Source organism: Cannabis sativa, chromosome 4, assembly GCF_029168945.1.
Source record: "Cannabis sativa cultivar Pink pepper isolate KNU-18-1 chromosome 4, ASM2916894v1, whole genome shotgun sequence".
Taxonomy (NCBI): domain Eukaryota; kingdom Viridiplantae; phylum Streptophyta; class Magnoliopsida; order Rosales; family Cannabaceae; genus Cannabis; species Cannabis sativa.
Genome location: NC_083604.1, coordinates 5,179,035 through 5,206,897, shown reverse-complemented (window position 1 = coordinate 5,206,897; position 27,863 = coordinate 5,179,035). Strand labels below are relative to the sequence as shown.

Here is a 27,863-nt window from a genome sequence, read left to right as displayed (position 1 = left end):
ATGAGTAAGAGTAAATATAAAGATTAAAAATCCAAAAATATGAACAAATTAAAAACCAATTCCAATTAAGAAAAAAACATGATAGAAACAACAACTTGTCTATGATTATGAACATAATCTGGTAATAGAAAAAACAAAAGCTACATAAAAAAAGTAGTATTTCCAACAACAACCGATAGATAACTAAGACAAATTCTTCTTTGGACCCTTTGGAGGAGCCTCATCTTCACTATCAATAAATTCCACTTCTTTCATGCGAGCATACTTATAGAACAACACAGCAAGCCTATCACGGTGTTTCTCAACATCAAATATGGGAGGAATCGGTTTCATATCAATAAAGTATTCGGCGAACGATGCAACGAAACAACCACAAATCAACTGCAAAACAACCAAAAAACAACAGCAGAAAAACTTAGAAAAGGAAAATAACATTACAAATTTTAAAAACATTTGAAAATAAAAAATAAAAACAACTTACTTAGAGGTTTGTTGAGGCAAACCATCAACCTTAACAACTTCGAAAGGGTCTAAACAAATCGGTTTGTTTTCCTTTTTGAACTCATCAAACAAAGCAAAAAAGTGGGGCAACAACACCGCAAATGGCTGACAAGCTTTGATAGCAGCACTATCTTTCATAGCAGTCGACAAGGAGTTGTACATGTACACACGCCTTTCCTCAATATTCAATCGACCAAGAATCCAATGTGATTCAGTCTCCATATGGATGATAAAGAAAACATGATCGCACAAATGCCAAGGGGAACCACATAACATTTTTCTACCTCTTATATAATCAGCAATGGCATGCTGGGCAGTTATCAAAGAAAGATTTTTTTTCTGTGCAATAAATTTTTCATACAAAGCATGAATGGTTTTGAAGAATAAGCAATCGGTGGTTGTGAACTTAACCTTTGGCTCCTTTGCATACTTTCCTTTTTTACGTAGATAGTAAAAAATGATGTCCAGATGCTGAACAAAAAAAAATGATAAATGTTGGAAAATCAGAAAATGAATTATATTTCAACAACTTAAAAACAACCAACAAACAACATGAATAAAACTATAGACTGAAATTTTTGAAAAAAATCAAAAGAAAAAATAAATTAACTTACAGAATTAGTCAAACATTGGCCAGGATATGCAAGCTTGTGGAACCACATCTTGGTTGCAACATCTTCCACGCCAAAACGAAAAGGGGGAACAATCTTATCCTTACCCTTCAAGTAAACCTTCTCCTTATCATGCCTAACATTTTTAAAAAAAAAAGTGAAACATAAATAGTAAAGTAAAAAACAAAAAATACAAAAAAACAACAAAGGTGCTGAAAATAAACACTTACGGATCTTTCTTCGATCGGCGTCCTTCACCAAGCCACAAGTCAAAATCAATCTCGTCTTTATGTTCTACATCTTCACCAATCTTATCATCGAGAGGACACAACCCAGCCACATACTTAACAACTCCATAACCAGAACCATCTTTAGAACTAGAAATGGAAGAGTCATACTCCATAAACGGAGACGTCAGCGCTATGGGTTTCTTAGATTTCCTCTTGTCAACAAGAGGAGTTTCTTCAACGGGAATTGGGTCATCTTCAAGTTCAATGTTAGAATCAACATTGAGACCTGTTGCACCCATCTAATATATTTTTTCCACAAAAATGAAAGAAAATAGACAGTGTTAAACACAAAAAGTATGAAGAAACTAAAAAACAACCAAAAAAAAAAAATATACCTCAAAACAAACAAGACGACGATCCGTAACCTCAACATTTTCAGAAACTGAAATCTGTTTACAAGGATCACCACCAATTCCATCTGAAGACATCTGTTTATATATGGTATTAAAAAGGAATTAGAGCATGGTTAAAAAATAACAACCTTTACACAACCGAAAAACAACACAAAAGCAACATTACCATAAGCTCAACTGCTTTTACCCCGGATGAACAAATAGCCTCAACATCTATTTGAGTAGGGCCGTCATTGAAATCAACGAAATTCTTTATACAGAAAATAAAGGAAAAAGAAAATGGAAAAAAGTGAAGTTATTTTTTGTGAAATACTTGAACAACGAAAAAAAAACTACATAACAAAATAAAAACAACAAGTAAAATAATAAGACCAACAATAAATTCCGAACAACAAAATCTACAAACACAGCCATATAAATAACATAATAAATACAAATAAATAGTCTGAAAATAGTTGCAAATTTCTGAAAAATAAAACATAACAAGAGACATAACAATAACATAGAATTACAAGAGCACTACCTAAAACGGACTTACAACAAAATAAACCACACAAAGTAACTAAAACCTAGTTACATTGTCTACTTATCTACCTTCTCCTCACTATCAGTGGCATCATCATCACTGCCATTATCATTTTTTTCTTTTGAGTCAGAATCTTCATCGGGTTGATCATCCTTCTCTTCACCTTCACTACCCTCCCCTTCGTCATCACCCATAACATTCTCTTCTTCATTTTCATCAGTTTCTTCAGATTCATTTAAATCAAAATCTGCTTCATCACCACCTCCATCATCATCATTGGAAGAGTCACTGCCTTTTTCCTATATTGAAATTACATATTAAATTAGTATGAAACAACTTAAAAAAAACAGAAAAACAACTATTGAAAAACTAAAATACCTTGGCATAGGAATCGGCAAAAACAGTAGAAAACTGTGTCTGCATTGAAGCCATCTGAGCACCAAAAGAAACAAACTGTGCAGACACAAACTCTTTCAACTCAACCAAATCAGATGAAATCTTCGTCGGGAAGTATGCAACGAATCGATCTTGACCTCCAACCCATGAAATTTCTCAGAAAAGGCCTCAAGCTTGACAGAAATGTCACTCTGAGCAACAGTTGGCTCTTCGGGGACAGGAAGACTCTTGTAAGAGTTGAAGTCGGTGTCGAACTTGAAACTGCCCAGTTTCAAAGCTTTGAACTCACCAGCCGTGGGCCTCATATTTGAAAGTTGCAGCTGACCAAAAAACACCAAAATTAAAATTTCAATTATAAAGATTAATAATAATAAAAAACAACACAAAAACAACTACTGAAAAACCAAATTACAACAAACAGATATACCTTATCTTTGGAAACATCAAAGATAGTAGTCTTCAAAACTTTGAAAGTAGGTTGACTATTGCATGTCCACTGAGTGATCCTTGGAATACGAGAGCTTTCCTTTTGGCAGTACTTACCTTTCATGTACTTACAACACTCGTAGAACCAAACTTGTAGAACATGAGGACAACCAATCAGAGTGTAAAAAACACTCGGCCTCTTTCCCGAACTCTTTGCCTTCCTAACCCCGTCAACCCAACTATCAAGCTTACCCTTCAATGAGGAAATAGTCAATTCAAAAGAACTCCGGCCCCAAGCAAATTCATTGTACCTCCCACTATCTACAACATCTAAAATAGACTTGGGTACATTTTTATGCTTAGTGCCACTAAGCAAGAACCACTCCACGAAATACAAAACTGCCAACTTCACAAAGATCCTCATCGAATCACCCCACCTCTTGGTGGTAAAACATTCCCTAACAGATTCCTTAGTGATGAGGACGAAGTTGGCCAATATCTTTCACAAAGACTATTAACATCTTGCTTAAAATCTAAGACACTACAATCACCTTCACAAGCCTAACCCGGAATCAATGCAAATTCCTCAATGCTAAACCTAAGCCTAACACCGCGTATCATAACCCACAACTCAGCATCATTAGGTTGCTGAACCTCTCGGAGCAACAACCCATGAAACACTTGGGGTTGAACTTTAAACTCGGGAAGGTCAAGGAAATGACCAAAACAGGTTTTTGAAAAGATTTCAAGCTGTACATCTGAAAGACAAGATTTAATGTTCTCTATCACCTGGAAAGTAGCAGTGGAAAAGGCTTTAGCAATGAACAGATTCTTCTGGTCATATATATAATCCCATTCCTGTAGCAATATAAACAAAATAAATCAGGACAAAAACAAAAAAAACTAAAAAAAAATAGAAAACAAATAATAAAAATAATATTTTTTTTTTTAAAAAAAGACACCTTAGCAGGATTTTTCTTTGGTAGGTCAAATCCTTCAACCTTCACTGAGGTCCTAGCATGGACCTGCAACAAAAAAGAAAAACAAAAGCAACAAATCTTAGATACAATAACAATGAATATATGAAAATGTAGTAACCAAATTACAGCCAATAAAAAACCTAAAAACAACGTTTTCCTAAACCCTTACAGTATGATAAATGTAAGAGATAAACAACTTTCAAAAAAACATAAACAACTAAAATAAAACAACACTGTACAAACTCGTTGTTATGAAATTTCGAAAATGGTAGTCGAAAATAGTAGTGTGACAAACAACCGAGAAAAAACTGACAATAAACATATACAAAACTAAAGAATAAACTGAAAGATCTGGTTGCAATTGAAATTAGTAAAATGCTTTTCAATACCAATAGTGTGTAAAACAACCGAAAACAAATTCACAAAAAACATATAACCAACGAATGGGGAAAAGCAACTCAAAACTGTGACAAAATACGAATTGAACTGGGTTTTTTTTCAACAACCAAACAACAAGTGAATAAAAACAACAAAACAACATCAACCACAATACAGGACAGAAATACATAAAGAACACAAAAAAAACATAAAAACATCCTAATAAACACCTAAACCAGTGACCTAAAAAGCTCATGTAAAAATTAACACAATAAAATGAAACCAAGCAAATTTAAATTACCTTTGATTTAACTTTGGGCTTTTGGTCCTCACCATGCACTTCATCCTCAAAATCGGAATCTGAGGAAACCTAGAACAAAAAATGGGGAAAACTTTAAATCATCAAATGAAACACCAGAAATAAAACAACCAGAAAAAAACTAAAGAAAAATTTAAAAACAACAAAGAGAAACTTACATCGCGTGCAGACTTGGAAATTTTTGCTCTCTTAGTCTTAGGAGCATCTACTTTAACAGGAAGGGCTCTTTTCTTAGAGGCCGATGTCTCTGGAACATCAGCCACTAAATTTTTAGCAATTTTTTTTAACCCCATTTTAGGTTCGACTTTGGAAGTAACAGCTGGAGCCTTCTTCGATTTTTTAGAAACTTTCTTCGCCGGAGATGGTGATTTCGAACCACTTCTAGTGGTTGCCATTTATATAGAGAAAAAATAGAGGAGGAAGACAATGTAGGTTGAGGAAAACGTGGGTGAGGGCTTGGAGAAGGTGATCGTGGGAAGAAAAAAATGGTTAGGGCTTGATAATGGTGATCGTGGGAAGCTCTGTTTGAAGAGTGGCTGAATAAGATAGATGAAAAATTCAAAAAAAAAAAAAAAGAAAGGATTTATGAGGTGGCGTGCGTGTACGTGTGTAAGGAAGAAGGGAAAGGTAAAATTGTAATTATTAAACTTTTTGAAAAGTAAAATTGAAAAATGTAAAAGTTAAAAATGTTTAAAAAACCGGGTAAGGATAAAAATGTAAAAAAGGTGTCAATTTTGACATGAGGTGTAAAAATCTCTAGAATATTATTATAGATTATTATACTTTAGATAAATATCTTTCTGGCCGTTTGAAGTTAGATATTTATGTTCATGTAAATATTCATATTAAGTGTATCCTCGTTTGTTTTACTAACTCATCTGATCGTTTCGTAATCAAATATTAATGGGATTTCTTTTATTTTTATTTTATTATTTTATTATATATAAATAATATTTTATTATTTTATTATATATAAATAAAAAACTACTTTTGAATTTCTCATAAACCAAGAATTCAATTATATAGGCACACTTTATATAGAATAGATATATATTATTATTATTATTATTATTTTTTATCTCTCATCACCTTAGTTGCTCATCCTCTTTTAGTTAATGTATTGCAGCAACAAATTATACTCAATAAATTAAATTTTATCATGATTTCTTTTTTAAGAATGTATTTTAATTATTTTATTTCATATAACTTTTTAAAATTATAGACATTACTTATATAATCAAAATGTATTTTATTTTTTTATTGTCTCCACGTGCAACCTTCCTAGTATTTAGATAAAGGTATACCAATTATTTAGGACATTTTGTATAATTTCAAAAGTTTTGCATTAGTTTATAATATTAAAAAAGTTAATTAAGATTTTTTTTTTCTGCTTTTGACCCATATAAAATCATGTCTCCTAAATTTTCAGCCTATTATTTTTTTTAATTATTGAAATCATTAAATTCAAGGGCTTATATTCAACTTTACTAATAAATGCTAACGTTGTGATTATCTATGTACCAAATTATACCCTTAAACTTTTATATATACTAAATCATATTCTTGAACTTTAATATATATCAAATTGTGTCTTCTAAATTTCTATCCATGCTACACGCTTGTTAGTAAAATTAAATAAAAATCTTTGAATTTAATAATGTCAATTATTTGGGTTTTTATCACCTGAAAAGTTAAATGGAGCATAATTTAATACATGTCAAAGTTCGAGTGAGAAAATTAAATTAAATTAATATTCTAAGACCATTTCTAATAAATAGTGTAAATATTTTATTAAATTTAATTCAAAAAATAAGTCAATACTATTTGATTTACAATTAGGCTTTAATACATTAAATATAAAATTAATTTAGAAAGTAAAAAAAAACTTTTTATTGAAGGGCAATTGTAAAATTTAGATGAAACATAATATTAATTTATTTTGTGGAATAGGATCTCATGTTAAAAAGTTGTGTGTCACATTGTGTTAAACCAATCTAAATTTTACACTTTAACTAATTTTTCATTTATTAAAATATGAATGTTCTCTATACAATATTTTTTTCCATTAAAAATCTCAAAATAATTAATGTCTCACAATAAAATTGGTTTAATATACTATGAAACACAATCTTCTACCAGAACATCTTATTCGACACAAATTTATAAATATAATTTTGAATGGTTAAGCGTGTACGACACATAATACATCGTCGTTCGGGAATTAAATAGTTAAGTGACGAAAATGTCCCTGGTTAGATGATTGGCAGAAGCTTTGATAAAAGAGCGGCACGAGTTGTTTTAGTCATTTTAGTGCCAACAAATTTGAATTGAAATTAGTATTTAGGGTTCCAAATTTCATTCTTTTATTTTTGGGATTTCATACTCTGTCTGGTTCGAGAGTTACAGTTCCAGTTCGAGTTCCAAAACTTGGTGCAGATCATTTTTGGGAGGGGAAAATCGCAATCCTTAATCAATTAACCTAGAAAGCCTTAGCTTCTACTGTGTTACCTGTACCGTATCTTTCAATCTCCGGTAAGTTCTCTCTCTCTCTACTGCGTTCAATTACTGATGAATGGAGGAAATGTGAGATGCATTGGATTTTAGTTGCTCAGCGAATTAGTTCCAATATTTCAGCTTTAACGTTTTATTGTTATGATGTAAACTGCGAAATCTAGATTCTTGCTTGACAGGTTGTTTAGCTCGGACTGTCTATTTGTTATTTATTATTGTTCTGTTTAATTTCCTTTTATTTTCGTATCGATTTCCCTGTGCAGTAAGTTGTTGATGTTTGAAACTTCCTTTGGCTGGAGGTGGATTCTTTTTCTTTTCTTTTTTTTTTTGAAATGTTTTAAGCATATACTCTTGGTGGGTTTTAGTTTTAGCTTAAATAATACAGCTCTTAATTTATTTGTTTTGGCCGAAATTTGTTCTTCATTTTTGGGGATGCTGTCAGGATTTCTTTCTTAAGCTTTCTGTTTTGGATTTGTTTAATCACTTCTATTAGTATGTGTTTGGTAAGAACCAAGTAACCAAGTTCAAGAAAATCAATAACACAGTAGCACACAGTAGTCAACCAGTAGCAACAACAATAGCAACAGTAGCAAATTAGTAGCCAAACAGTAGGAAAGTTATAGAAGATTGATATTGAATGTAAGAGAAAACATTACTCAATACATTGCATACCTTTTCTTTTTAGAAGATTGATATTTTCTCCTTTAAGACTACCCTCCCACACAAAGACCCATATACCTTTTTTATTTAATATATGCTAGCACTCCTAGGGCCTAACAGTCTTCTTTTTCCGTTTGTTTAGGATTAGTTTGATCCTTGACACTTAAATGGAAGGGAATTATAATCCGGATTTTTGCTATAATTTTAGAGTCTGGTTGGTAAGATGGAGAAATGGAAGGAGCAAGTGAGATGATGGAATTAAAGGATGGATTTGGAATAGAGTAGTTGTTTCATTTTATTGGTTTTTATGAGGGGGAGTCGGGATTGATCAGTTTAATCTTTTCTGTCTTCATATTTGAATTGATTATCTAAATCTTCTTATACCGAAACATAACAAAGAAAGAGTTCTCCCCTTGACTCTCCTTTAGTCCTCCCCTTCACTCTCCTTTTGTCCTCCCTTAGGCTTTGTAGCTCTTTCCCTAATCCTTATCTTCTCTCCTTTTTACTGAGTTTAATCTTAGTTTGGGATTGTTTACTCGCTAAACTAACGTTTTTGGTTCTTTTCTTATTGTCTATGGAAGTGCTGCAATGAATACTGAAACGAAATAAAATATCTAGATTTCTGGATTGTTTATTAAGTACTCTCTTAAAGCATACATCCGAAAATTGGATGTCATACTCATAGTCATAATTATGCCTTCTTCTTCTTTCTTTTTTTGGTCACTTATTTTTCAAAAAAAAAAATTCATTCCTTTTTTGTGGAAACTTGAAGGTGGGCTTAATCTTTTGTATTTGCTTCGCAGACAAAGTTTCCTCAAAGTAATAGAATGAGTACCACAGTACACAGAACTCCTAAATCAGGGAGGCAGTCATTGTTTTTCCAAGATTTGGCTTCACCTATTTCATCCCGGAGAGGAAAATTTTCAAGTTCAGGTCAGGCAGCTGCAGTATCTGCTTTGTGGCGTGAGAATTTTGGGGGCTCAGATCTTCCACCTCCTCCGAATTTCACCTTGGAAGACCGCTCAGATTTTTCTCCTGAATCAGGAATTCCAGATTATCCAGTTTCTCCTGAAGTCAGATCAGATCCCAGATCTCCTGGCCAAAGTTCTAGCCACGAGTATTTAACTCCAGTAAAAAACAAATCAGAGGCAAGCACTTCTGGTGCTTTGATGAGTGTACAGCAAAACCAACAGGGTTCAGGAGGTTTTAGTTGGTGGTCACCTTCAAAGAGTGGCAGTGAGCAAGATGGGAAAGGAAAGAGTTCACCTGTTGAGGGTGTTGTCCAGCCTGGTGCTTTGATCACCCTTCCACCCCCTAGGGAAGTTGCAAGGCCAGAGATGCAGAGAAATACTCTGCCAACTGCTAATCTCAATGAAGAAGAATGGGTTACTGTTTACGGGTATTGTTTTAGTTTCACCGTTTTGTCTTGATTTGATTGTTTGTTGCTTTACTTATCTATATTAGCACTATCCATTTTATCTTGGTGCCCATCTTCCTAAATAGTGAGAATTTTATTGACGCTACGCCATTGTGTATGCCTTGATTATCAATGTTCCCAGTTGATAATATACATGGGTATATTTATATATTTGACACACTAACGTATAGGCTTCTTATTCTTTATTCTCTTTCCAGATTTTCTCCAGCCGACACTAATTTTGTTCTTAGGGAGTTTGAGAAATGTGGCGTGATCTTAAAACATGTTCCCGGTCCTAGAGATGCTAACTGGATACACATCCTATATCAGGTTGTTCTTCTTTCTCATGCTATCCGTGTATACCAACATTTATATATTTTTACGAGTTTATACCATGGGCACGTAAGTGCAATTGATTTACTCTGAGATTCTCTTTATCTGCCTAAGCATTTATTTTTACTGAAGCTCGCCAATTGCTTACTTTGTTGTTTGAACAGAACCGATCTGATGCTCAGAAGGCACTCAGCAAGAACGGAATGCAAATTAATGGGATACTAATAGTAGGTGTTAAGCCATTGGATCCAATGCAGCGTCAGGCTTTGAATGATAGACTCAACACCCAAGGATTTATGACTCTACCCCCTCAGTCTTCTATCAAATCTGCAGAACTAAATTCATCCGGCAACCCTCCCAGGCCGTACTATCTTCAAAATGGTAATACCAGTGTGCGGCAGACTGGAGGCGCCATTGCTTCCCCGACAAAATCATTGGCAAACAAAATCATGGATTTGATGTTTGGAGTATAGCTACTCCTGTCACAAAATTTCATTTATATCAAGAGAACATATCGAATTTAATCGTTCCGGCTAATATGTTTCGGTAGGCAGTTTGGCTACTCACTGGATCCCGATTCTGTTCATCAGATCTTCACCTTTAATTTTTACACCTCCACCTTGGGGTTGCTGTTTGTTTGCGAGACATTACTGCCTGATATGATTGTTTCTATTATAAAACATTGATTGAGTTGAGTGGTTTTGTAGAATGTTATTGATATCCTAAAAAGTAGGAGCAATTTTTAAAAAGAAAAAAAAAAGTGCCATCAACAGAAAGCATATATGATTATTGTAACGGTTTGCTTTATTACAATCTTAAGAATTTAAATAAACATATGAGCCATAACATTTGGCTTTGGAAATTGACTACAACATCTTACGATTTTTCATTCATTTTTTTTGAAATGAAACTACTAGGCCATTTTAGCAAGTAAATGTGCAGCAGGGGCATTGCCCTCCCTCATGCCTAACATGTAAAAAACCAGTAAAATTCAAACTCTCACCAGCTGCAGAGACTATCTCTGATTTAAGTTCAAAGTGGGAGACATTGAGAGTTCTTGCAAGCCAAGCACCTAGAAGCCATTGCATTCACTGATAATGGGAGAGGCCACCACTCAGCCCCCACAAATCGATTGATTCTCATCTCTACCAATGGCACCAATGGCGTTGTTCTCCATATCCGGGGCAGCATCGGTATTGATGTTGGCTCTCTTTAGGGGTGCCCCATTTAAAGTTCCTCTCGTGCTTCTTCTCATAGAGATAGTCATTAGCCCATTCAGGGAGAAGAAAACTGGGCGCAATGCAATTTTTAAATTTACCTTTTCTTATTTTTCCCAAACAATTTTTCACAACAATCAATAGCAAGATAATCCTCCCACAATATTATCGTTTAATTACTGAAATGATCAATCTTCATAAGTTTGATTAAGTAAACAGCAGGATCCCAAAGTTTTGAAGTTTTCTTGCATCACAATTTCATTCATCACCTCTGTTCGTGTTTTCATTGCTAAAGTTGAAATGAGAACTCAGGCACCAGACCAGTAAAATTGGTCCAAGCATATAGGCTGTGTTCAAAGAGTTTGAATAATATTGTCCATTAGACAAATTAACATTCATTTTGTGTATTATACTAAATATTTGAATCAATAAAACTACTTCTCCTGCAATACCAAGAAAATAGTTTGACAAAGAAATTACAAAACTATAGCAATTCTGCTAATGGTAACTTCTACGGGTCAAATTCACACATTCTAAACATGTAAACACTTCAAGCAAAGTAGGCGCAATCACCTCAACAAGATTGACCCCCAAGAGCAAGTTACAATACATACCTATACTCTAGAAAATAACTTCCTAGTTTTCTTCTCTGAATCATCACAGTGTACTACTACGATAATCATCAATGGTTTGTTTCATTTGATCCAACTGCAACACCACATAATCCAGTTTCTTGCAACAAATCTCATTGGCTATTCTCGAACTGTAATCACACTTCTCAAATGGACGATAATCACATGCGCTCTTGATTTCTTCTCTCAATGCCACTTGGATATCCTGATTTAAAAACCAACAAAAATGTCATAATTTTCGTTCTCGATTTTGAAGCAATCAGCCTACACCAGAGCTCAAAGCATATATGAAATACTATAAACTCAACTGGTTTATACTCACTTTCTTCTTCTACGTTAAAAACTAAATCACAGAGACCAAATGATCGAAACAAAACATAGTCTATCAACATTACAAACAAGTATAGGTCATGTTATCTGACATGGTAGCTACAATGGGACATTCAGAATTCAGGGGTTTCACTTCTTCTACAGCTAATCTATAATGAGATGTACAATGAATAAAGATAAGAAAAGAGTCTCCACGATTCATGTGTCTACTTATACAGTTTGATTCCTACTCTGTAGTACTTCAACCAATACCCCTCACTTAAAAATAGTGATACAAATTATGAGGCAAAATGTCAAACAGTTTGCAGACTCATCAAACATTCCATAAAAACATCTACTTGTTTTGCAAAATCTCAAAATTATGATTTTTTTTTTTCAAATTATAATGCAACCCGTTTTTCACCCCCTCAAATCCCAATCCCCAACCTCAATTTCAGAAAAAATCCCAAATCATTACGATTTCAAAAAAAAAAAAAATAAATAAATAAAAAGATGAAATATGGACAAACCTTGATCATTTGCATGAACTCGCGGCAATGGTTGTTGACGAACTCCTTTCTGGGACCGGTGGGGTTGGAAAGCTCGTCCATGACTCCGGCAGCAAGTTCCAAAACCCTAACGATTCTCTGTACAAATAGAGTCAAATTAATAAAAATCAATTGTTAAAATTCTGTGCCCTAAAAAAACAATTTAAGCTTGATTTTGATATTAGAAGGATCATGGAATTATTTGAATACCTTCTCCACATTTTGAAGTCTCTGCAACGACGTGTTCTGTGTCTGGGAATCCATGTGTGAAGTTGATTGGGTTTGATACTGATTCCAAATTGAAACCAAAACGAGATAGCAAAGAGAAACACTGACGAGACGAGATTAGTAAATTCCGGTCACTACAAGAACGACAACTATTTGTTAAAAACGACATCCATTTGCTAAACGACCTAAAATATGTTTTAGAGATTTTTTCATTTATACATTTTGAATTATTTGAAGTAGTTTATAGTGTCCAAAATCTTGCCGGCATCATCTGCATTTGATAAGATAAGTTTTCTCTTTTCATATAAAATGAATATTATTAATTTATCTTTTCTCAGTTTGTTGGGAATTGATGTTATTTTGTTAGTATTTTTTTGCAGGTTGTTTTTCAGTTGTTCAGGCAGAATGTTTGATATTACTTGTAGCATTGGATTGGACTCTTACTGTGAGATTTTCTTTACATTTTGATGATTATGATTGTTTAGTGATTGTATATGCGTTTTCTAAACGTTCTTCTTTCCTCAATGAACTTGGTTTCTTATTTGAGGATTTAACTAGTTTGATGTCCAATTTTCCTAGAGTATCCCTAATCCATGTTCGTTGAACAGCCAATAGGGTTGCCCATAGATTAGCTCGGCATGCTCTTTGGATGGATAGAGAACTAGTATGGTTTTTTGAGATTCCTTCTTTTATTGGGATTTCTTAAAACTTAAAGTTTGTATGACATTATGATTTTTTTTTTTCAATGAAGTTATTCATTGCTACAAAAAAATAGAACAATTCAACTCAAATCGTAAATATATATATAGAGTGATTCTCTAAATATTAAAACGATAACAAATGATATCAACCAACAATCTGTCACTTAATGTAATTAGTTATAATGATAGTTAAGTGAGGTGTCTTGTTAGTTATTTTTCTGTTATATTAGTTTGTATCGTTTTAGTTCGTTTTTGTATAACTAAAACTTAGTATAAATAAAGGTCTCTAGCTAACCATATTGGTTAAGTTTTTCTTAGCATTTTTCTTATTAGGCTTTGTCTCTGACTCTGCTTTTGTCTCTGTTTTTTTTTTTATTCTGTTTTTGCCATTGATAAGCTTCTACCAATGATAATTTATATATAAATACAAAGGAAAGCACAAAATAAGTTTAGGTGGCATCTTTGATTTTTTTTATTCTACTTTTAAAATTTTTAAAATTTTTTCTATTTTATTTAGAAAACAACTACAAAAATACATGGAACTAAATGTCCCACATTGTTTATAAATGATGTAGGCATCATCCATGTAGCTTATAAATATTATTCAATTTATGCCATATTAATTCATCGAAAAGTATACCCTAATTTTATTTATGGGTGGTTGATTAATTTCTTACCCTATAAGTTTTTATTATTTTATTTTTAATGTCTTATAATTTTTTATCTTTCATCTAATATATATTTCATTATTTATATTTTTAAAAGTAATTATTTAATAAATATTTAATTTATACGTTTTTTTTTTATATTTGATGTAATATATAATAATAATAATAATAATAATAATAATAATAATAATAATAATAATATACAATATATTATAAGTTAATTTTATTTTAAGATTTTATATATATAATTCTATATTTTTATTAGCCCAACAAAAATTCAAACTAAATTATTTTAAATGAAATTAAACATTATTTTTTTTTCTCAATATATAAAGAAAAAATATAAATCAAATGAGATGTCATGAACATTTTATTATTATTTATCTATTAATATTTTATCTATTTTATAAGGAAAATTTCACTATTTGACCCTAATAAAACATCCCATATCAAAATTTATACCCTCCTTTAATTTGTACAAAATAATTCTACTATTCCTCATTTCTACCCAAAATACCCCTCAAATTTAATTTTCCTATTCTCTATCTCTCTTTCTGTCCTTCCCTCTCTTTCCCTCTCTCTCTCTCTCTCTCTCTCTCTCTCTCTCTCTCTCTCTCTCTCTCTCTCTCTCTCTCTCTCTGTCGTTCCCTTTCTCTCTCTGTCGTTCCCTCTTCCCTCTTCGACTTCGACCCAACAACGCACGACGACGACCAAATGACCCAACAACGCACCACCACGACCACGACCCCACTCCGTCCATCCACCCACGACCCCGACCCAACCCTCATTTTCTCTTTCTCTCTCTCTCTCTCGGTCAGTAGCCAAATCGACCCATGCCCGTCGAAACCACCATGAACCACCACAGAACGTCGCCACCACCACCACCTGTGATCGTCGACACCGAACAGAGGCCATCGCCACCACTACGAGCAGGACCCGTGACCACCACCACGAATTGCATTCAAAGGTAAGTGTTTTTTTTGAAAAAAAAATATATTTTTCATAGATTTGGATGCCAATTATTGCATGTTATTGAGATTAGTGGAATTTATGTAGATTTTGTGCTCTTTAGGTTGTAGATGTTGGTGTTTCAATGGTATATGTGATTGTTACAGGGGTTATCGATGATATGTCGATAGAATATCGATAGGATGTCAATGGTTTTGGTGTTTGTGCTGTATTGCTGTTGTTGTATGTCGATAGGATATCGCTTGTATGTCGATAGGATGTTAAGAGAATTGGTGTCTGTTTGTATTGTATTGATGTTTTCGTATGTCGATAGAATTCGTGTGTATGTCGATAGGATGTCGACTAAGGGTTGAGTTTATTTTTTGCCCTTAATTGTCGACAACTTGTCGACAGTATGTCGATGTGTTGTCGACAGTTTTAGGAAATTGCGTATAAGTTTGTATTGTCGACTGAATGTCGACAGGATGTCGATATTTTATCGACATGCTGTGAAATTGTTGCCCGATTAAAATTGTCGACTGAATGTCGATAGGATGTCGATATTTTGTCGACATAATTGAATTGTGTTTGCTTTTGATAATGTCGACATAATGTCGACGGCATGTCGATATAATGTCGACATGTTTTTAAATTTTTTTGGCAACTTTATTTATTTGTTTTTTGTTTTTTCAGATGGCTTCCAGACTCATAATTCCAGCACCCGAGCATTTTACTGGCCGCGTGACATATAGAGGCACCGGAATTTTTGCAAAAATCAAAGCTCGGTTTGAGGAGTTCAATCTGAATAAAACGGTGAAGGAAAGCCGTTTCAGCAACTTTTGGAATGCCGTACCCTTGACATTCTCGTCGGTGTTATTTCACCAGCTGATGCTCCACAAAATGAAAGTTGATGCTCAGGAAGAGTTGAGGATGCGGTTTTACGTTGGTCGGAAGGAGGTCAGATTCGTAGTGCTTGAGTTTGCACTCATTACAGGCCTGGACTTCTCCTCGGGGCCAACAGAAGAGGAGAAGGCTACGCAGGTTGCTCACTCAGGGTTAGACCGATTGATCAACAAATATTTCAACCGGTCTGATAGTGTGAAGACAGAAGCACTCCAAGATAGGTTCACAAACTGTCAGAACCCGGGAGACTTGTACAAGCTTGGCTTGTGCTTGTTTGTGGAGTCAGTGCTTCTGGGCCGCGAGGCAAACACGCTGATTACGCCTCACATACTTAGATATGTTGAAGACCTCGAGTTCTTCTTCCGGATTCCTTGGGGGAAGCACTCATTCGCCAGACTCATGCACTCGCTTCAAAAAGACATGTTGAAACAGAAGGCCAACTACGAGAAGAAGCTGAGTTCGGATGTTCAGCATGAGTGCAAATACACAACTTATGGTGTTTCACCTGCAGTACAATATTGGGCGTATGAGGCCATTTTGGAGGTTGGGAAGAGGTATGACACGAATCACGGGATTTGGTTTCCCAGAATGCTTAGCTGGACGAGCAAGGGCGATATTGGGAAGAAAGACGTCAGTGCATTATTTTCTAGACGGGTATGAATTTCACTTATGTTCAGAATAATTATTTAGCATAAATGCTTATAATAAATGCTAAATGGTTTTATTCTGACATTTTTTGAACCATAAACAGAATCTTGAAGTGGTGAAGGGGCTACTTCCACGGACAGAGGAGGAGGCATTTGTGAGGACCATATCTTACGATGGTGTAGAGAACTTGGTTGATGATGGTGTGGATGACACAGAGGCTGAGGCAGGTAGTCAGGTACCAGAGACTCAGGTACCAGACACTCAGGAAACACACTCAGGTACCAATTTTCGGAACTTTTTTTTTTTATGACTTGATTTTTTATTGTTTTTGTTCTGTGATATTTGTTACATTGTGGAATTATCGTATGCTTACCGTATTTTTTTGGTATATATTTTTTCAGGCCACTGGTTCAGACCCTCAGCCCAGTGCACCATCTTCATCAGGCGTTCGTGGTGCCGAGTACACTGATTTAGTGGCGAGGTTGGATAGGATTGAGGCTGACACTCAGGGTCTGTACGCTGCTCATGTCGAGCTGAAGAAGGCATACGAGACCAGCCATGTAGAGCTGAAGGGTGGTCAGAACGTAATTATGGAGCAACTCAGAAACATATTGGCCATGTTGAATCGTCCGCCAACGACAGCTTCAGCACCGGAGGCCCCAGCAGATCCATCTACCCCATCACCAGCTGCATCACCCCCACTAGAAGAGGAGGAGGTCCCCCCTGACGGGTACGATCCTTATGAGGGAGCTCCAGCGACTCCCATCGATACAGGTGTTATCCATGTACATGACACCGAGTCCCAGGGTGAGATTCTGTCGATAGAGGCACAACCTGCAGTGGTTAAGAGTCGGAAGAGGAAGAGAAATCCTCCTGTATAGTTCCGTGACTACACGGAGACGAAGAAGAGACATAGGCCATCTTCGACGTTTGATCCCTTGGCGCCACCAGATGAGCAATTGTTAGTTACTTTCCGAAAGTGGTGTGTTGGACTCATTCCGAACCACCGACTTCGGGATTTGAGAAGTGGTGATTACGGTCCATCATTCTTTTGGAAGCTGCTGACACCAAAGGAATGGCTTACAGATGACGTAAGTAAAGTATTTTATAATATTACTTCACTTTACAACTTTATGTGCAATTAATATATTTTTTTGTCTAACTGACTTTTCCCTTTATATGCGGCATATAGATGCAGCAATGCATATGCTGAGGAGGCGACGCACCGACTATCCACTGACATTTTCTCAGAAGGGTATCATTCTCTCCACATTCGTGACCACCATGATCAGCAGTGCATGGACGAACCACAGGGGTCTGAGGAGAAACTTTATGTGGGAGGATTATATCCTGGAGTACTGCAGAGGGGTTCATAAGGTATTGTTTTAGTAAGATTTTAAATGTTGAACTATGATTATAACTTCGATTGTTAATTGTTTGGGAGGATTATTATGGTTTGTTAATTGTTTCATTGTTCTCCGTAATTACAGAACTAGTTCTTTTCGAGATGGATGGGTAACGAGTATATTTACTTCATTCTGCATCTTCCTGAGGCAAGGCACTAGGTCACAGTTGAAGTTGACATGGAGCTGTGGAAAATTAATGTCTACGACTATGATTCCAGCGTCTGTCATTGGACCGCCATGGAACCTGTCCTGAAGACTTGGGAAGAACTGCTGCCCTCGCTAATCCTTGCAACCGGGGAATTTCCACGTAACAACCACATCATGGCGTTAACTAACAGGGACATCACGGTGCTTCCAAAAATGCATTCGACTGGAGCCACTCACGACTTAGTTCCGAAGGCAACAACCAGGTACATAGCGATAAAAAAGTACTATAGTATTAAAATATGTTTTACGTTAGACTAACTTTACATTTTATTTTGCATTTAGTGGTGATTGTGGCGTCTATTGTATTGAGTATGTGGAGCATCTCATGATGCAACGTAGATTGACCGATGTGACGCCAGGCCGGATTAATATGTTTCGTGAACGGTGGTGTGTTGATTTATTTTACCAAAATGTCGGCTGATTATATGTGTAATTATTGGGACATTGTATATTTTGTGTAATTAACATTACAGTTATGTATATATAGACTTTCTCTTCGTTCAAATTTTGATAATTATTCGTGGTTTCAAATATAAAATATCGATATTATTCAACAAAAATAACTATTAAACCTAAAAATAATTAAAATATTAAAAAAATATTCAACCTCGACATTATTTTAAAGCAGTTTCGAACCTTGAATAGAAAACATGTTATTACAACGAATAAGTACACTACGCCTCAAATGCGGGCTTTGCATGTTGCTCTGTTGTGGCCTGAACTGCCACAGCGGCTGCAATTTCGAGGTACAGAACCTTTTTTATCACCAGACGGGAAACGGTTCTCCCGTCTTCTTCCAGCATTGCTTTTTCTTGGACGACCTACAAGCTTTTTTTCCACAGGTACCCCAACTTTCATATTTTTGATGTATTCTGGGAGAACCCAATCATCCTCGTCACCAGCAAGATTGATGGTATCATCGTAAATCTTCTTCCACGTTTCTTTTGAATAATAAGGTGAGCAAAGCGTGTACACACTTGTGTTCGTTTTCAATGCCGCGGCACATGCATGAAGGCAAGGGAGTTTCAATAACGTGAACACGCCGCAGGTGCATGTTCTTTCAACTAGATTCACATCACCACCTCTTTCATCGTTAGGTCCCCTACCAACGTTATACAAATTGGCTCCATTTCGTTGGACGCGCCTGTACCTTGCATTTTCATGAATTTTTACCAAGTTTTTTTCAAAGAGCGTGGCCAAAGGGGTGGTACATTTGTCAGCATTTTTGAGGCAATCAGCGAACCACGATTGCAGTGTGAACATGATAAATTTAACCAAAGTAGTTATTGGATATTTCCTGAACTCTTCTGTGACACTATTGAAGCTTTCAGCAGCGTTGCTCGTCATGATGTTGTATCTATCGCCCAAACAATAAGGGTGAGCCCACTTCTCAAACCCTATACTCTCCACATATGCAGCAATGGCCGGATTCATCTTTCTAAGCTTCTCGAACTCTCTATCACATTCAGTCTTCGACCATGCGTAAGCAACATTATATATTTGGTTGTGAAAAGCATTAGTCTTGAACTTGGCGTTCACGTTCATAACAATGTGGTGATAGCATGCACAGTGGACTGCTTCGGGAAAAACGAGTTCAACAGCATGATCAATGCTTTGATGCCTATCTGACACAAACACTAAGTTCTCAACCACGCCAAATGCTACCCTCAACTTCTGTATGCCACAACAACTAACATTATACCGCCGTACTTCGTCTTCAAGAAGGTGCCATCGATACTCAAAACAGGACGACAAAAAGAAAAGCCCCTTCTACATGCACCGAGTGATATAAAACAATACTTGAACCGCTCATCCTCTAAGTACAAGTCAGTAATGGTACCTGGATTCTTCTATTCCAGCATGTACAAGTACCCAGGAAGCTTCATGTATGAAAACTCAGGCGTACCCCTAGCATACGTAAATCCCATCTCCCTGCACCTCCACGGCTTCACATAACTCATCTGGATACCATAGTTGTCAAACATGTCCCTCTGTATGTCTTTAGCCTTGTACTTAGTTCCATATTGGGTGTACTTCCCCTTAATAAGGTGGCCAACTACCCATGATGCTGCTTGACGGTGATCTGAACGTCTCGCATTCAAGTTACATGTGTGTTCATTGTGAAATACAGTGACCTCAAAGTTGTCAGAATGCATCTTCTTCCTCCCCCTCAATCTCCATTTACAATCTGAAGCCTTGCATGTAACGTACAACATATCAGGGGATGACTTCTTCACCATCCACTCAAAATTGTTATTAAGTGCAAACCTACCCACTACTTGTCTCAGTTCTTCCTTGTTTTCATAAAAATTACCAAGCTCTATCACCCCTGCTTCCTTACTTTGTAAACAAGTAGTTAGCTCATGATTTTCCATTATATCTTCCTTTGTCCACATAGGAGCTTTGAACTTGGTACAAACTTCAAAAGAGGAGAACGTTGAGAAGGTTGCATGACGAGCATGAGCATGTTCTTCAGTTCTGCCTTGTCGACTACTGCTAGTTCCAGGTGTAGTGCGATTTTCACTACGAGGTTGTCGTTCTCGCTGTGTACCTTGGTTACTTGGTACACACTCTAACCTCAACGAAGGTCCTGCTACGACTTCATCGACTGCCAAATCATGTTCATCGTCCATATTCAAATCTACAATAGGATCGTTATTGTAGAAGGTTGTATCGAACTCTTCAAATTGATGAAATCCTGTCGCTTCTTGTTCTTGCTCTACATTGGTCGGAACCTCCTCATTCACACCAATCCCAACATCTGTTTCGGGAACGCAAGACCCTACCACACTCCGAGGGAGAGGATTAGTAGGCGGCGTAGGCTCCGAATTCCCAACTTTTCTCACCTTGGTCACGAATAATGGCATAAACTCTGTATTTGACATTGTTGCCCTCATCTCTAAGAACGTTCTCAGTTGGCGTTCTCTCTTAATAACCTCTGGCGCAACCATTTGTCCCTTCATTTACAAGGAACAAATCTCCAACTTTAAATCATACGCTACCGGATCAACTTCCAACTCTTCATATAAAATTTGTCGCAGTTCTTGTAGGGTTGTCTCAGTTGTAACTGTCAACGTCAAGCTGCTATTTGCTTTGTAAATCCAATTATAATTCTCACATAACCAAACACCATCGTACGATACAACAAGAAACACTTTTTCTCGTGCAATTGCAAACCAAACAAACAAGATGAGTAAAGGAAAAAACACCAAAAAAAAAATCGACATCACATCGATATTAATCGACATAATGTCGATAACAACAACAACAGAAAATATGACACTAATTGTCGACATAATATCGACATAACGTCGACAACTATACCAAGCATGCTCGTCATCGATATATCATCGACATCATATCGATATATTCTCCCAAAGGAATTTGCATGACAGACGCGTGTACAATGGTAATTAATCCATTCCTATGTCGACAAACAATCGACATAGTATCGACATTCAATCGACAAACACACACTGCATGCGTTTCATGTTTTACGGTTACACATTTAATGTTAATAAATTTTACCTACGTTCCCAATAACCCTTCCCAACTGCCACGTTGCATGTCAGACACGTGTCCTATCGACAAGCTATCGACATGACGTCGACATGGTATCGACAAATAAGTTAGTCGTGCCATTAAATTGGCATGTTGTCGACATCATATCGACATAGTGTCGATATTCAGTTGATAAATCCACCATTTCATGCGTTTCACCTGTACAGTTACACATTTAATGACCATTCAATTTTCCTACATGCCCAACATGTATACTGCTCTATAAAAGCAAATCCCTTTCTTATTCATAAGTGCTCTTGTCTTCTACTTCTCTCTTACTCTTAAATTTTTTTCTTATTCTTAAGTTCTAAATATGGCACCAAGAAAGAACAAGGGCAAATTCCCCATCTTAACTCCTGAAGAGCTGAAGCAGGCGGATGATGGCATAATTACTCCTGAAATGCAGAAAGTTTTTGACGCCGATTGAGCTTTCGAAAGAGAACGAAATCGTAACGAGTTCAGGTTCATGCAACTTGAAAGAGCATTTTGCAAAACTGGTGTATGGCCGGCTCCACCACCAGGGTTCCCCGAAGGATGCCGTCGTTGCAAACTAGGCATCTTTAACGGTAAACCGGTGAAGCCTGGAACATTATGCAAGTATTGCAAGGCTCACCCACAAGCCAAAGAATTTTTTTAAAAATAATTTGTTATGTTATGGCTTGTGGTGAGTTTTATTTAATGTTTGTTTTTTTTTTATGTACTTTATTTTCTGTTTTTTTTAATGTTTTTTTATGTTACGTTTTTATGTTATTTTAATGTTATGTTATGTTTTATTTATGGCTTTTTTCATTTGCATCGATATAATGTCGACATGGTGTCGACAAAATATCGACAATTTCTGAAGAAAAGATGAATGCTTTTTGTCGACATGCTATCGACAAACTGTCGACAAAATGTCGATAAATTGTAAGTAATATGTTGGTTGCTTAAGGTCGACATGCTATCGACATACTGTCGACATCACGTCGATAATGGTCATCACTGACCTTTCCTCGTGTAATCATCGACAAACCATCGATAAGTGATCGATGTATCATCGATAACAACTGGAAAACTAAAATTTCGACTGAAAACCAGATCTGCCAGATCTCAACAATTTCAGACCAAAAAATAACAGTTGCAACAAATACGACACATATAACAATTTTAAACTACATAAAGTCTAACAAAATGCTTAAAACACAACTTACCCATTATAATGGTGTAAGATTCTTGAGTGATATTGGGTTGTGCTTTGGTTTTCCACCAACACCCACCGAGAAACAACCATTCAAGAGGGAAAAGAGAAAGGGACGAGAGAGTGGGACGGACAGAGAGAAATTTTTTGAGAAGTTTTTTCAGTTTTTTCTAGAGAGAGAGTGGTGCACGAGAGAGAGGGAAGAGAGAGAGAAAGACCAATTTTATTTTATTTTTTTTGAAAAAAAAGGGTAAAATGGAAAGTTCATGTAATCAATGGACTAAATTTGTACAAATTTAGGGAGGGTATAAATTTTGATATGGCTTGTATTATTAAGGCTAAAAAGTGAAATTTCCCTTTTATAATGTGTCTTCTAAGTAATATATATATTTTGTAAAAGTTTCACATTGTTTACATATGTGAGTATTATACTTATTAACTACAAGTAAACACAATATATATTATATTTCATTAAAAAATACTACAAGTAAAATATTTCTTCATTCACACTGATTTGTCCAAAAATTAATATTGTTTCTCTTTTGTAAAGGCAATTGAATACCTTACCCAATTAATTTTATATATTTATATATAAATATATATTCAATTGATCAACTTTATATAAATATCCAAAAATTAATTTTTTTTTTCTATAGATTTGATTATTTTTTTCTATTTACTTATAATATTTGTGATTTTTTTTATTTCATAATTACTTTGAATATGCATCTTAATTAGTTTATGTATATATACATCTTAATTGAGTTTAAAAAATGTGGCACTAAGAAAGAGAAGAAACAAAAATATTCATCAATTAAAATAATAATATTAGTCTAACTTAAAAAAATTGATACAAACAATTAATATTATAAATAATAATAGTAATAAAAAGGATAACAAATTATGATTCATTAATTTAATGAATTGTTGCAACAAAAAATTAATAAATAATATTTTAAAATATCTACCTCTCATTCAATAAAAACGTTAAAAATTTACAATGTTTAAATTATTAATACTTAAATTAATATTATTATATAAGTAAAAAAACTATAAAAATATTTAATTTAAATATATATGAACAAAAAATTAAGTTTTGCTATAAATGAATAAATAAAAAATTGATAATTATTTTAATTACAGAAAAATTTATACCATTATAACATTTGATTCATTTAAAAAAATTATATTTTTAATAGCTTTTAATTATTATAAATAACGTTATTCGAAATGTGCTTTTATTTTTATTGTATTATGATTAATATTTGTGCTAATCACAAATAAAAGAAATTTTACGTAAATATATTATATAGTTTTATATTATTCATAAAAATTATAAAATAGTATCAGACTGAATTGAGATTTTATTCGTAACTAAAAATTAATTTTTTTAACGTAAAATTTTAAACAAATTATTAAAACCGCGCGAAGCGCAGATCTATTCCCTAGTTTCACAATAAAAGAAATGTAAACTACAATAAATAATGAAAACGACACAGTAATAACATTTATAGTTCATTCAATATATTTTAATTAATAATTATTATAGAAGATCACAAAAATATTTACAACGAGATAATACTAAACACTAATATCTAAGAATATTAGTATTCTTTTTTCTTTCTTTAAATGAAAAAGGGAAATTTGCGACAAAAGTCTCCAAAAAGATCACTTTGATGCACATTAGTCTCCTACCTTCAAAAATAGCGGTCTCAAGGTCACACTTTTTATTTGTCTGTTAGTCTTAATTTTAAAAGAGCCGTTTATTTTTTTTTTTAAATTGCCACGTGTCAAAATATTATTGGTCCAAATTATTATTTTAATTTTAAAAAATAAAAATAAATAAATTATTTAAAAATATTTTTTTCCTTTTTCTTTTTCTTTTCTTCTTTATTCTTCTTCGTCTGTCTTCTTCATCTCCACTCCAGCACCGATTCACCCCAACCTGCTTCCATGTGTTACGGTCCTTCAGATTTTATTTGGCCATGTGTTACGGTCAGCAGCGATCGTTCTCCAGAGACGAAAACCTAACCCCTTCTCGGACCCTTCAATCGCCCACCGATAATGCCCTAATTGTCCAGAATCTACGAGATCGTCTTGCCGAGACTGAGGCGCGCCTGGCAAGGGCCAGGGCTCGAGAGGCCGAGCTGAGCCGCTGCCTCAATGAGATGAAGCGCTTCGTCTCCGTCATGGAGATCCTTGAGATCTACCTCAAGCGACGTTTCCGAGAGCAACAAGATGACGTTGTCTGCTTATTCTCTCCGCCAGTGCCGCATTCTTGAAATTGCATTTATCTCCTCGGTGATTTCCTTACTAAACCCTCGTTCACATCATAAATATATTTTCTTTTTCTAATGCCATTTTGATTTTTTTTTTCATTTGTTTATTTTTATTCACTATATAGTTTAATGGGGTCTTTTTTTTTGTTTTGACATAAATTGGTAGAAACTTGTGCTTGATTTGATTATACTACTTTGGTGATTCAGTTTGAACATAATTTTATAGGTTTTAGTTCTATTCTATAGTGAATTGATCATGGAGTCATATATTCCTGACAAGGAAATCTGAGATTTAGGGTTTAGGTCGAAAGGGAGAGACGGCATAATTTTTGTTGCAGGCCGGAGGGGAGAGGGATGACACGTAGGTGGAGAGAGAATTTCTGGGCTTGGACGCTTAGGAATGGTTGAGTTGAGGTTTAGCTAGTGGCTCAGAGTGATTTTCGGCGAAGAAGATGGATGTTTAAGATTGAGATGGTGCGGCTGAGAGATCAAGAGGGTGGCTGGTGAGTTTTGGTGGTTGGTTGACAAGATGGGAGCAGGTTGGGGGTGAATCGGTGCTGGAGTGGAGATGAAGAAGACAGACGAAGAAGAATAAAGAAGAAAAGAAAAAAAAGAAAAAAAAATCATTTTTAAATAATTTATTTATTTATTTTTATTTTTTAAAATTAAAATAATAATTTGGACCAATAATATTTTGACACGTGGCAATTAAAAAAAAGTAAACGGCTCAGTTGAAATTAGGACTAACAGACAAATAAAAAGTGTGACCTTGAGGACTATTGCCGCTATTTTTGAAGGTTGTGGACTAATCTGCATCAAAGTGATATTTTTAGAGACTTTTACCGCAAATTTCCTAATAAAAAATAACAATTCGTTTTTCAACAGAGAAATAAAATCAGTTAGTAAACTAGTTGCTACTAGTTTTTTTTTTTTTAATAATAAATATGCAAAGCATTGATTCTTATAAACAAACCAATAATGAAATGAAACCAGCATACAATTCGTACAATTTTAGGGATTGTTGGCTTCGTAACTTAAAAAAATGTTTTCAGTTTTAAAAATAGAAAACAAATTTTAAAAGTAATAAAAGTTATTTGGCCATTTTTTTTAAAAATTAATAAGCGTTGCTTGGTCAAATTTTTTAAAAAGTGAGTTTTAAAAAACTAGAAAATAAAAAGAATTAAAATGTTATTTTTTATTTTCAAAAATATTTTTTTTTGTCTGACATATTATATTTTATATTTTGACTCACACACACGGACCCTAGTACCGAAACCAGATTCGAACTTCGACTTGGACCCCGAACCCCAAACCCTAACTCGGACCCTGGGCCCCAGACCCCGGCCTGTAACCGGACCCCGACCTGTACTCGAACCCCAACCCAGCTCCCAGATCCCAACTCGGACCAGGACACCGAACCTCGACCCGAACCCTGATCCGAAATTGGACCCCAGACCTCGAACCCCGAATTGGATCTCACCCAGACTCGGACCCAAGACCCCCGACTCGGACCCGGATCCAGACCTTGACCCGGATCCAGACCTTGACCCGGACCCAAGACCCCTGACTTGGACCCAAACCCCTAACTTGGACCTAGACCCCAGACCTCGAATCGGATCCCGAAACAAGACCCGAACTCGAACCTACACTCGGACAACGAACCCAGACCCAGACCCCGGACCCTGAACCTCGAACCCCAGACTCGAACCCAATACCCGGACCCGGACCTGGACCTGGACCCAAGATCCCAGACCACGACCCAAACTCGAACCTCGGACCTGAACCCAAACCGGGACCTAGATCCTAGACCCTGACCTAGATCGGGACCTAGATCTCAGACCCTAGACCCGGACCTAAACCCATACTTGGATCCCGGACCCAGACTCGGCCAAGGACCTTGGACCTAGCCTCGGGTTTTGGATCCACGTTTAGGTTCAGGTCCGGGTTTGGGTCCGAGGTTAGGGTTCGGGGTCCGGGTCCAAGGTTGGGGTCCGGGTCCAAGGTTAGGGTCCGGGTCTGAGTTTGGGTTTGGGGTCGGTGTCCAAGTTTGGTGTCTGAGTCCGGGTCTGGGGTCGGGGTCCAAGTCTGGGGCCGGGTCTGAGTTCAGGCTGGGGTCTAAGTTCAGTTCGAGTCGAGTCCGGGGTAGGATGGGTTCATGTCATGGAATGGTGTAGAATATTAAGTTTTTTTTTAGTAAGAAAAAAATCTAAAAATAGTTTTAAAAAATTTGTGCCAAACACTATTAAAATTTTAAAATGACAAAAAAATATTTTTTGTTTTCACTTTTGTAAACATAATTCTAAAAACTAAAAACACAGTCAAACAATCTCTTAGTTTTCATGTATTCATTATCTACATAATTTGCTATAGCTTGGTAAAGTGTTTTGATTTGAACCGAGGATTGAAAAACTGAAACTGAAAACACAGTCAAACAATCTCTTAGTTGAACCGAGGATTGAAATTAACTCAATCATTCACCTTTGTTCTAAGTTTCCATAATGTATGATATATATTCTTTGGTAGTTGCATTTGTGAATTGGCATCAAGAAGGACCTTTTGGAAGTCTTATTTTGATTAAAGCACTCTAAATACTCTCTACTTTTAAAGTAATGTTACTTTGAGTCTTAAATTCCCATGGATCACATTTAAATACTCACTACCTTTAAATAAAGCATTGGCTATTTTCAATGACAAATTCACAATAATCATTTGAGTGAATGCTCAACTCTT

The 27,863-nt window shown here is 35.4% G+C and overlaps 5 protein-coding genes across 5 annotated transcripts; 1 reads left to right on the top strand and 4 right to left on the bottom strand.

Annotated features, from left to right (window-relative positions):
* Positions 1-379: 379 nt before the first annotated feature.
* On the bottom strand, positions 380-2,169 carry LOC133036738 (uncharacterized). The gene is made up of 6 exons (XM_061113468.1): positions 2,128-2,169; positions 1,922-2,005; positions 1,738-1,830; positions 1,343-1,641; positions 1,116-1,248; positions 380-972 (listed from the first exon to the last, which is right to left on the bottom strand). Exons 1-6 carry the CDS (start codon positions 2,167-2,169, stop codon positions 478-480), a joined length of 1,146 nt encoding a protein of 381 aa, XP_060969451.1. The 3' UTR covers positions 380-477.
* Positions 2,155-2,773, bottom strand: LOC133036629 (uncharacterized). The gene is made up of 2 exons (XM_061113191.1): positions 2,660-2,773; positions 2,155-2,580 (listed from the first exon to the last, which is right to left on the bottom strand). Exons 1-2 carry the CDS (start codon positions 2,711-2,713, stop codon positions 2,338-2,340), a joined length of 297 nt encoding a protein of 98 aa, XP_060969174.1. The 5' UTR covers positions 2,714-2,773; the 3' UTR covers positions 2,155-2,337.
* Positions 2,774-3,664: 891 nt separating this feature from the next.
* Positions 3,665-5,754, bottom strand: LOC133036737 (uncharacterized). Its single transcript, XM_061113467.1, has 4 exons — positions 4,939-5,754; positions 4,763-4,831; positions 4,066-4,128; positions 3,665-3,961 (listed from the first exon to the last, which is right to left on the bottom strand). Exons 1-4 carry the CDS (start codon positions 5,173-5,175, stop codon positions 3,665-3,667), a joined length of 666 nt encoding a protein of 221 aa, XP_060969450.1. The 5' UTR covers positions 5,176-5,754.
* Positions 5,755-7,087: 1,333 nt separating this feature from the next.
* Positions 7,088-10,477, top strand: LOC115713949 (nuclear pore complex protein NUP35). The gene is made up of 4 exons (XM_030642435.2): positions 7,088-7,312; positions 8,755-9,350; positions 9,587-9,698; positions 9,866-10,477. Exons 2-4 carry the CDS (start codon positions 8,779-8,781, stop codon positions 10,172-10,174), a joined length of 993 nt encoding a protein of 330 aa, XP_030498295.2. The 5' UTR covers positions 7,088-7,312; positions 8,755-8,778; the 3' UTR covers positions 10,175-10,477.
* Positions 10,478-11,261: 784 nt separating this feature from the next.
* LOC115713950 (mediator of RNA polymerase II transcription subunit 11) lies at positions 11,262-12,776 on the bottom strand. Its single transcript, XM_030642437.2, has 3 exons — positions 12,618-12,776; positions 12,390-12,506; positions 11,262-11,755 (listed from the first exon to the last, which is right to left on the bottom strand). The coding sequence occupies exons 1-3, from the start codon at positions 12,669-12,671 to the stop codon at positions 11,576-11,578; spliced, it is 351 nt and encodes a 116-aa protein (XP_030498297.1). The 5' UTR covers positions 12,672-12,776; the 3' UTR covers positions 11,262-11,575.
* Between the last annotated feature and the right edge of the window lie 15,087 nt (positions 12,777-27,863).

Excerpts from the sequence above, each read along its gene's own strand:
- LOC133036737 (XM_061113467.1), bottom strand. The coding sequence starts at position 5,175 with ATGGCAACCACTAGAAGTGGTTCGAAATCACCATCTCCGGCGAAGAAA. Across the intron at positions 4,832-4,938 it reads TTTCCAAGTCTGCACGCGAT|GTTTCCTCAGATTCCGATTT; the intron begins GTAAGTTTCTCT and ends TTTTTGTTCTAG. Across the intron at positions 3,962-4,065 it reads CAAAGAAAAATCCTGCTAAG|GAATGGGATTATATATATGA; the intron begins GTGTCTTTTTTT and ends ATATTGCTACAG.
- LOC115713949 (XM_030642435.2), top strand. The coding sequence starts at position 8,779 with ATGAGTACCACAGTACACAGAACTCCTAAATCAGGGAGGCAGTCATTG. Across the intron at positions 9,351-9,586 it reads GAATGGGTTACTGTTTACGG|ATTTTCTCCAGCCGACACTA; the intron begins GTATTGTTTTAG and ends TTCTCTTTCCAG. Across the intron at positions 9,699-9,865 it reads GGATACACATCCTATATCAG|AACCGATCTGATGCTCAGAA; the intron begins GTTGTTCTTCTT and ends TTGTTTGAACAG.
- LOC115713950 (XM_030642437.2), bottom strand. The coding sequence starts at position 12,671 with ATGGATTCCCAGACACAGAACACGTCGTTGCAGAGACTTCAAAATGTG. Across the intron at positions 12,507-12,617 it reads GACTTCAAAATGTGGAGAAG|AGAATCGTTAGGGTTTTGGA; the intron begins GTATTCAAATAA and ends CTATTTGTACAG. Across the intron at positions 11,756-12,389 it reads AGTTCATGCAAATGATCAAG|GATATCCAAGTGGCATTGAG; the intron begins GTTTGTCCATAT and ends TTTTTAAATCAG.
- LOC133036738 (XM_061113468.1), bottom strand. The coding sequence starts at position 2,169 with ATGGCTGTGTTTGTAGATTTTGTTGTTCGGAATTTATTGTTG. Across the intron at positions 1,642-1,737 it reads GTCGTCTTGTTTGTTTTGAG|ATGGGTGCAACAGGTCTCAA; the intron begins GTATATTTTTTT and ends AAAATATATTAG. Across the intron at positions 1,249-1,342 it reads CGCCGATCGAAGAAAGATCC|GCATGATAAGGAGAAGGTTT; the intron begins GTAAGTGTTTAT and ends TAAAAATGTTAG.
- LOC133036629 (XM_061113191.1), bottom strand. The coding sequence starts at position 2,713 with ATGGCTTCAATGCAGACACAGTTTTCTACTGTTTTTGCCGATTCCTAT. Across the intron at positions 2,581-2,659 it reads TTGCCGATTCCTATGCCAAG|GAAAAAGGCAGTGACTCTTC; the intron begins GTATTTTAGTTT and ends ATTTCAATATAG.